General features: G+C 49.3%; 1 protein-coding gene across 2 annotated transcripts in view; it reads right to left on the bottom strand.

Moving 5' to 3' along the window:
* Nucleotides 1-3,885: 3,885 nt before the first annotated feature.
* Ogdh (oxoglutarate dehydrogenase) overlaps nucleotides 3,886-9,741 on the bottom strand; it is a 64,541-nt gene continuing 58,685 nt past the window's right edge. For both annotated transcript variants that reach the window (XM_038309688.1, XM_038309682.1), the window contains exons 17-23: nucleotides 9,546-9,724; nucleotides 9,131-9,202; nucleotides 8,441-8,569; nucleotides 7,510-7,582; nucleotides 5,483-5,646; nucleotides 5,113-5,267; nucleotides 3,886-4,991 (exon numbers count right to left, since the gene is read on the bottom strand). In XM_038309688.1, coding sequence (XP_038165616.1) covers nucleotides 4,871-4,991; nucleotides 5,113-5,267; nucleotides 5,483-5,646; nucleotides 7,510-7,582; nucleotides 8,441-8,569; nucleotides 9,131-9,202; nucleotides 9,546-9,724 — 893 coding nt within the window. In that variant the 3' untranslated portion in view covers nucleotides 3,886-4,870. The remainder of the gene's footprint in view (nucleotides 4,992-5,112; nucleotides 5,268-5,482; nucleotides 5,647-7,509; nucleotides 7,583-8,440; nucleotides 8,570-9,130; nucleotides 9,203-9,545; nucleotides 9,725-9,741) is intronic.

Genomic DNA, 9,741 nt, shown 5'->3' with positions numbered 1-9,741 from the left:
AAATAATAAAAAGAAAGAAATAACACGGATTTTGTATCTTGAATCCCAAAAGTAGCTATTTTGGCTCTTTGGCACGCTGGGCCTTCCTTTTTTGCACATCTTCCACACTCATTTCTGTGCATAGCACCCGGTGGTAAGCAAGTTCATCAAGTACTTCCTGGACAAGGCACTAGAGAATTCCTTCAGTAACAGGCAGGCCCCGGTCTGTGGTCCAGACTAGGGTGTACATGCTGACAGAGCCCAGGGAAGCTTGTGGACCCCAGGCATGTTGTCTATCTTCAAGCACTGCTGTCTCACAAGTCACCTTCCTCCCTGCTTCAGAGGCCTGAGACAACCCCTGCCACACGCTGGTCATTGTAGCCTGTGTGCCCAAGGTGCAGGTGAGGGACCCAGGTAAGCATGGATAAGCCAAAAGGCCATCCGTACTAGGCCATCCTTTTCACATCTGGAGGGTGCCACCTATTGCTGGGGATAGAAGCCACTGGGTTTCCTTTGGGGGGGCAGTTTTGAGATGGGGTCTCTCTGTTATGTAGCCCTGGTTATTCTAGAACTCCCTATGAGAGTTCGAGACCAGGCTGGCCTCAAATTCAGAGATCCAGCTTCCTGGATTCAAGGTGTGTGCCACCATGTCTGGCTTAAACCATTGACTTTCTACAGGGAACACAGGATCCAGGCTGAATTTCAAGACCACTTTGGAGTAATAGGGTGGTCCATATAGTCCTGTGTGTGTGTGACACACATGGGGACTAACTGACCTATGTCTGGTGTGGGGTGGTAGGGAACAGGACCCCCTTCCCAAGGACATGCCATACTCAGATGAGCAGCTCATGGCCTCCGGGCCATTTCCATCAGCCTCTACCACTCTGTGGCCTGCTCTTGAGTCTGTGCTGTCGTGGGACAGGATGACTGTTTCGTCCTGAGTTCTCACCTGATCTGTAAACCCTGTCTACCTTCCTCGACCCCAAATATCTCCAGGTGCGGTAGCCTCCACTCACTTGGATCTGCAGGGCCTTCAGTCACACAAGACAGGTCAGGAAACCATTTACTTTCAAGCTCGGGCACTGCTAACTCTAGAACTAAGAGGAACTCTCTTTAATGCTACAGCCTGTTCTTTCTGAGACCGGGTTTCACCATGTAGCTCTGGCTGTCTTGGAACTCACTATGGAGACCAGGCTGTCCTCAAGAACCCCAGCGATCCACCCACCTTTGCCTCCCAAGTACTAAGATTAAAGGCATGCAACATTTCTAAATCCTTTTATTTTTATTACGTATACAGTGGTCTGTCTGAACGTATGTCTGCATGCCAGAAGAGGGCATCAGATCATGTGGTTGCTGGGAACTGAACTCAGAACCTCTTTCCAGTGCTCTTAAACTCTGAGCCATCTCTCTCCAGCCCCTAAATCCTCTGTTTGTTTTTTTCGAGATAGGGTTTTGCTGTAGCTTTGGAGCCTGTCCTGAAAACAGCTCTTGTAGACCAGGCTGGCCTCGAACTCACAGAGCTCTGCCTGCTAAATCCTGTTCTTAAGGCTAATCTTTAGGACTAAGCAGCTGAAATAAGGGAAATAAGGCAAAAGGGCAGGCATAAACACATATGGACTGATTTGACAACCTAGGTAACTTCTCAGCAGGGCTGGTTTCCTAGTTGACCAGGTCAGAGGTTTAGTGTGGGAAGGGACTTCTTTCAGCTGTCCAGGCCGACGGTCTCCAAGACAACTAGCTATGCTCTATAACAAAGTTAGGACTAAGCAGCCTTGGTCTTTCATCTTTGCTCACTTGCTGTTTATGCTGGGGCTCAGTGGTATTCTGGCCACACCTGGCTTCTTCCTGGTCTTTCGAGAGTATTATTTATGAAGCCATTTCTCCGTGCAGGGTACTCAGAGCCACCGACCCATACACAGAGGACTTTCAATAGCTTCAGCAGTAGCCAGGCCTGTCACCACCAGTGGTTACCACGCTGTGCTGCTTCAGAATCCCGCTCAGATCACTTTTCTGGGCTCTACTCACTCAAGACACCTTGACCCATGACATCCTTTCAGTCCAAATGGTGACTCTCCCTCCTACAGCTGCCTTGGTCTACCGGTTGTTTTAAATTATTATGTATAGTGTTCTGTCTGCATGTGTCTCTACACGTTAGGAGAGGGCACTAGATCTCATTATAGATGGTTGTGAGCCACCATTGAATTGAACTCGGGACCTCTGGAAGAACAGCCAGTGCTCTTAACCTCTGAGCCATCTCTCCAGCCAAGGTCTATCCTTTCTAAATGGTGTTTAGGTTGAGGGGAGACGGCAGGATGAGGTCAGCAGTGAAGTCCCAGAACACTCCCTCTGGCACCTTCCACACAGCTCTAAGCTACCTACCCCTGGGGAAACCGGGTGAGTACAAGCATTGAGCAACCACAACTTCCCGCAGACTGACGACCTCGGCACTTGCTCTGTGGCTTTAGCTTCATCAGAGCTCAGAATGCATCCTAGCTGCTCCCGCTCCACCAGCAGCTCCTGCAGCTGCAAAGACTGCAAGTGCACCTTCTGCGAGAGCTTCCACTGCTGTCCAGTAGGCTGTGTCGTTTTCTTTTTTTTTTTCAAGACAGGGTTTCTCTGTAGCTTTGTCCTGGAACTAGCTCTTGTAGACCAGGCTGGCCTCGAACTCACAGAGATCCGCCTGCCTCTGCCTCCCAAGTGCTGGGATTAAAGGTGTGCGCCACCACCACCCGACCTAGGCTGTATTTTCTTTCTTTTCTTTCCTTTTCTTTTCAAGACAGGGTTTTTCTGTGGCTTTGGAGCCTGTCCTGGAACTAGCTCTTGTAGATCAGGCTGGCCTTGAACTCACAGAGATTCACCTGCCTCTTGAGTATTGGGATTAAAGGCATGTGCCACCACCGCCCGGCATAGGCTATGTTTTCAAAGGCGCACCTGACAATGGCACCTGCCAGGAGGACAGTGCTGTTCTTCTGTGTAAACAGCAGTGTGGACCAACCTAGCTGTTCTTCATACAACCCTACCCTGTTTACCAAATCCCCTTTTCTATCAAGTAGGTGAATAATAAAAGCCAATTTGAGGGCTGGAGAGATGGCTCAGAGGTTAAGAGCATTGCCTGCTCTTCCAAAGATCCTGAGTTCAATTCCCAGCAACTACATGGTGGCTCACAGCCATCTGTAATGGGGTGTGGTGCCCTCTTCTGGCCTGCAGGCATACACACAGACAGAATATTGTATACATAATAAAAAATAAATATTTCGTTTAAAAAAAGCCAATTTGAATCTAAAAAACCAAAACAAACCAACAACCAAAAACAAATGTGCTGACCTCAGACAGATGCAAAATAGTGTACTTCCCACCTGAGAGTAAGGGCTGTTGTTCCCATCCCAGGACATTCTCTACTGGGTACGGATGGAGTTATTAGGAGTGCTTCAACCCAAGCTACATGGGGGAAGGGGGCAGGGGAAAGGCGATGCTGAAGGCACCGGAGCCCCAGGCTTGGGCTAGTGCTGCCTATAGAGAATAGGGTGAGGGGTCTGGGCTAAGGTCCCAGTCCTAGGACCACTGCTGGTGCAAGGTCTCATATCCGGGTTAAATGAGCTGCCGAGGCTTTAAATCTGCAGGATGAAAGGCAGTCATTAGGATGACCTGATGAGGAATGCTGACTTAGACATAAATGCCCAGTCCAGAGTGCAGGGTACCAGCCAGAAGGGGCAGGCCATTCAGTTTGCATTACACACCTACGTACAATGACTGCTGTTGCCCATGAGGGGGTGCAGAAAGCTGTGGGGCACACATCCAGTTGGCAAGTGGCCCCTGGCACTTCCTCCCCAGTGAGAAGACTGTTCCCAAGCAGGCTGGAAGGGCCTGCTAGTGAGGAGGTGGAACACAGAATGACAGCAGACAGACTGGCCATGATAACGTAGTTTATGGGTCAAGCCGATGCAATGCAAAGTTGGTTATCCTTTTTATCATTTCTTTTTTTTAACCAAAATAAATAAATCAGATCTGTCCCTTTGAAGGTCAAAAGAGGAAGGAAGGACAGCTGGCTCCAGGGTCACCTTGCCCTTAGTCACTGATCTCCTGTTTCTGACCTGCCTTGGCACAGCGAAGAGAAGGATCTATCAGGGCTTCCTTGTGTTCAAGGGAACAACAGAAAGAGAATTAACTGGCTGGGGGATCAGGGAGGAGTGGGGAGAAGATTCAGCAGGACCAAGAGGCAGCCAGTGCCTGGGGTTTGGGACCCAAGGGAGCTTCTGGACTCTACTCAGAGCCAATCACTCCAGGCATGGTAGTTAGGGCAAATTCCCCACAGCCCAATCCCAAGAAGGGTAGCAGAACTGGACCTAACTTTGTTGCTAAGGCCTTTTTAGCTGCTCTGTACCATTCTCCACTCACCCAACAGCTGAATTATACCCCCAAAATCTGCCAGCTATAGCTCCTCCATTACTTCTTAGTTTGGCCCTAGCAAGACAAAGCTAACCCTAGTCTTGAATCTGTGGCTTGCTAGGTGACAAGGACTGACTACTAGTGCCCTGGGAAGCCGCACAGGATTTCTGTTCCAATCCTGGAGGATTACATAGTGAGCGTGGGTAGGGCCAGAGCTGCCTTTCCTAGGATATCTTGAGGGGACCTTTCTTCATCCTGCTCCTTATTGCCTCATGGAAGGTGTGCAGCCTGAGAAGTCAGCCCAGGCTGGCAGTATCTGGGCTGGGGAGCAGCTGAGCACTGGAGTAGACAACAGCTTAATTCCTATGAGAACAGGAGTGGGGGTGGGGAGGATGTGGCACAGCAAAGGGCAGAAGTGTGGGCAGTGCTGAGGCACTATTCTTTAGTTGAGAAGCAAAGAGCATCATGGACTCGGGGGACCATGGCCTGATCAGCTCCAGGGCACCTAGGAGAATTTCTTGAAGGCGTCCAGGTCAAAGGCTGTGTCCAGGAAGCGCTGCAGTTCTGTCAGGTGAGTCTTCTTGTTGCCGGTGGCTGGAGCAGCTGCTGGGTCTCGGCCAGCATACCTGGCAGACAGAGAGGGAGTAATGAGGGTAACGGTCAGAGGTGGGCCCTGCCTGTTCTTCTCTACCTGCTTCCAGGTTAACTGCCCACCAGCAGGTCTCCCATTAGGGACTTGGGCCTTACCAGACAGGCTTGGCACGGTCAATGGTGGTCCGAAGTCTTGGCTTGACATAGTCATAGTAGCCTTGGTTCTTGTGCTCCTCCTGGCACCAGGCCAGCTCAGCATTGGGATACTTCTGTGCCTCCTTCAGTAGGAGGTCGAAGGGGAATGGTGATAGCTGAAAGAGAGCAGAGCTGGGGTCAAGAAAGGGACATTAGGAGGGTGGGGAGGGTTACACAAAGGGAGGTTGGAATTCCAGCAGGGAAAGTCTTGCAGCTATTGCAGGTGGGGAAGGTTAGAAACCTCAGTAAACAACGTTCTGCCAAAGCACCATAGCCCAAATACCCTAGAGGTGGGACACTGGCAGCTAGCTGCTATACCACATGCTCTTACCTGCTCAATCCTTGTAATTGCCACCTGCTCTGCCAACCCCCTGGCTTTGCGCTCTCGGGTGAGGTCATAGTACACCTTGCCAGTGCAGAAGAGTAGTCTTTTGACATCGTTTGGGTTCTGAGCTGCAGGGCCATCTTCTGGGATCACACGCTGGAAGTGGGTTCCTACAAGAAAATTTCTACAGCTGGGCTGGTTCTTTCTCCAGGCCTATTCCATGGTGGCTGCAGCTGGGCTGGTTCTTTCTCCAGGCCTATTCCATGGTGGCTGTGCATGAGCTGTCCCACAGTAGCTGGGACCTATGATTTCTGAGGGTTAGAGATACTTCTACCTCATGAGCTGCTGATGCCTGTGAATTTGCTCAGACTAAGAGTGTTGTAGAACCAGGCATGGGGATGTGCATCTTTAACCCTAGCACTCAGGAGACAGAAGCAAGTGGATCTCTCTGAGTTTAAGGTCAGTTCATTCTACATAGTGAGTTCCATGACACTCAGTGCTACATAGTAGAGACTGTCTTAAAAAAAACCAACCATCTGATGGCTACTTTCACACACAACTTACAAGTGTACAAATACTCAGAGGACACGACGTCTAAACAACTGCTGGTACAACTGGTGTGTACCAAACATGGAGACTTGACTGTTTCCACAACTGAACATTCAATGGGAAACGACAGAGTGATAGATGAAAAACCCATGGCAAAAATCATATTCAAGCCAGGCGGGGGTGCCACATGCCTTTAATCCCAGCACTCAGGAGGCATAAATCATATCCAATGGTGAAAGACTGTAAACTGTGCCTCTAAGGTCAAGAACAAAGGTAGCAGGCCCACCCTCACCACTTCTATTCAACATACTACTGGAAGTCCTAAACACAGCTGGGCAAGAAAGAAGAAATAATGGCATCAAATGGAAGGTGGAAAGTGAGGATGTTTCAGGGGATAAAACACTTGCCACGCAAACCTGACGTGAGCTCAGCCCCTGGAATCCCATAATGTGGAAGAACCAACTCCTGAAAGTTGTCCTCTCACTTCTATACATACTATATAAACTCCCCATCACACATACAAATATATTAAGTAAAATAAAATGATGATGATTTTTGTAGAAGAAAGGCTTGCTCTCTAAAACTCATACAGTAACTCAAGGGTCAATGAATAACCAAATAAAATTTTAAGACAAAGCTTAAAATTTCAAAATGAACTATAAAAGCTATAGTAAGCAGTGTGGCACTGGCAAGGGCAGTGGTGGTACACACCTTTAATTGCAGCCTGGTCTACAAGAGCTAGTTCCAGGACAGCTAGAGTTGTTACACAGAGAAACCCTGCCTTGAAAAACCAAACCAAACAACAATTTTTTTACCTGATGGTGTGATGGCTGTACAAAGTAACAATGTTCCTCCGTAACATTGAAATGGTTAAGACAGTAGATTTCACATCATGTAAATGCTACCACACACAAAATGTAGAAAATAAACAAGAAGCTTGCTGTATAGAAGACTGTAGGGGCTTGGTGGTCGAGAGAAAAGCAGTTTTCATCTGGGTAGCTACGGCCTGTATTAGCACTGCTTGTCACTTTCCAGGTAAACACCTCAAGCCACAGACTTCTACCTCTGCAGTGCAGCTGCACATTCCTTTCCCTGAACCTTTTCCTCACAGTGAGGAACGCACTCCCAGACCTGTGCCCCTGAGCGGTGTGAGCTGTCAACCCTAGACACACAGTAGGATCTCTTTTGTTCTTGTTGTGTGTTAGACAGGGTCTGACCGTGTGATTCTGACTGGTTTGGAGCAGGCTGACCCACAACTCAAGAGATGCTCCTGTCTTTGGCTCCAGAGCACTGGGACTAAGAGAGTGTGCCCCCATGTACTACTATTTTAATGCAGTCCCGGGGCTACTCAGTCTTTATCTCATGACTAAAAATCCAGAAAGAGCCTCGAGATGGATAAATACAAGCCCCATAAGCCCTACAGAACAGCAAAGAGCCACCAGAGCTAACACCATTCCAGGAAACACATAAGCCCCCACACCTACCTGGAAGCATCTCATCAAAGCTGGTTCTTGCCTCAGGGTGGCGTAGCAGGGATTTGGGAGTGAAGACGATTAACTGAAAGACAAAATAAGCTCACAGTAGACTATATTTTAAAGATTCTAGAATGGCGGTACAAGGTAAGGGCCATCTAAACCTTGATTTTGGGTACAAAGGATAGTCTGTCTTCCACATCTCAATGGGAGACTCACAAAATACAGGAAGAAAAAGGAAGACACCAATTTCTCTGCTGTTTACCTCTTCTGGGTAGGGATTTACTCTCCATGACCATCTGCCTGGAGCCCGTCCTTGGTGAACTGAGCAGCTCTCAGGTGGTCTTAGAGATAAGGCACTTTTAGTCTGTCTAAAGCTGAAGGCCTAGCACTAGGGCTGTTCTGCCTGGTGGGCCTGCAGGCTACTGGGTGCACAAAGCTGGAAGCCTTAGCTTTGCATTCACCTTCTGCGGTATCCCAGGGCAGCAGGACCTCCCTGTATCCTTACCCCACTTAGCCTCCCCACACAACTCCTACTCACACTTCAACACGCAGCTCAAAAGCTGCTTTCTGGGCTCCTGGAACTCCTCGGTCCCTGCTGGGGCTCACCTTTTTTCCAGTGCTCAGCATACCTACATGACAAGCTGTCTTATTTCTCAATATACCACGGCTATACCTGTCCTCCCTGCTGAGCTGATGACTGTATTCTGTCAGACTCTCACATGTGGTACTCAGGAGCATGTGAGGACGCAGCTTAGGAGTGAGAATGTGCAGTTCGCTGCCATTCATAACAACAGGCCTGGCTTCCTGAGAACACATCTCACCCTTATTCCCCTTTAGGTATCATCCACCCAACCTAGAGGAACAGACACCAGGGGAGTCTGTCTTTGTGGTAACACAGGAAGGCCAGCACCCTGGTCATTCTGGAGAACCCAGCACTGACCGGCTTCCGGAAGGGCAGCAGGATCTGTCGTCGAAGTACATGGAAGAAGTTGCCAGGGGTGGAACAGTTGACAACAATCCAGTTGCAGTCGTATAGCTGATTGATATCAAAGTTGTCTTCCTGCAGATTCTGCAGCATGGAAGGAAATGGCCAGAGGCCAGCAGCAGCTGTGAGCACTTTGCCTGGGAGAAGGGTAACTTAGGGCAGAGGTGCCTCGGGATGTCTCACTGGAGACTCAAGGACTCACTACAGACAGTGAGAAGCAGGCGCCACAGGTTCCCTGAGTCTGGTCCCATTTAACCCTTGGCAGCTTCTCAAGGCTACTGCTTGGCAGTGGATGTATGGAATATAGGAGACACAGGTGCTGGCTATAGTTAAGTCTATTCTTCCTTAGAAACTGACTCCCAGTAGAGGTCTGAGTTCTTTAAAATCCTACTGGAACCAGAGCAATGGCAATGTCACTTAAGAGGTCAGACCGAGGATCCTCGGCTTTCAGCAACAGCAGGAAACAAATGAAGTAGCCTATTTCAGGGAGATGAGCAGGCATGGGATCGCACTGAGCTACCCACTCTGATTCCTAAGCCAGAGGGAGCGCCAGCTGCAGCTGAGATCTGACCCCTCAGGACATCCAAATGGAATTCTTTCCTAGATGCCCGTAGGCAACTGATTATCAGGGTCTGTTCTACTCACAGGTAGGACATCTGGATCATCATTGCACATCTGCAGAAACCGCTCTGGGCGGGCAGAGGAATGCTCTGGACCCTGGAAGCAGACACACAAATCAGTTTGCAAGTTCTCACATGCTGACATCTACTGTACTTGTTTCTTCCTCCTGATGTCAGAACTCATTTGATTCTTCCCTTTCCCACTAGCAAAGTACAGGGCAGCAGGGATGTGGAGACGGAGCAGCATCAGCACCATCTGCTGCCCATCTAGGGATGGCTACTCAGGCTGCATGCAGCTGGGCCACTCTTGCCTTCCAAAGTCTTCTAGTTTTCCCATCAAGTGGCTGGGAAACACTAACAGAACACTCTGGTCTTTGGGATGGGGTCCTGAACAGGTCCTTCCCAGGTCTTGAATTTGGTGGGCAAGGGGAAGATCTCACCATGCCTTCCATGCCATGAGGCAACAGGAGCACAATGCCATTCTGCCGCACCCACTTTGCCTGTCCTGGGCAGATGAACTGGTCAATAATGCACTGTGCCATGTTGTTGAAATCACCAAACTGAGCCTCCCAGAGAACCAGAGCATTAGGGCTAGCCATGGCAAAGCCCAGCTCAAAGCCTATAATGGACAGAAAA

Source organism: Arvicola amphibius, chromosome 1 (assembly GCF_903992535.2).
Source record: "Arvicola amphibius chromosome 1, mArvAmp1.2, whole genome shotgun sequence".
Taxonomy (NCBI): Eukaryota; Metazoa; Chordata; class Mammalia; order Rodentia; family Cricetidae; genus Arvicola; species Arvicola amphibius.
Note: the sequence above shows the minus strand (reverse complement) of the source record. Positions and strands in the feature narration are given on the sequence as shown.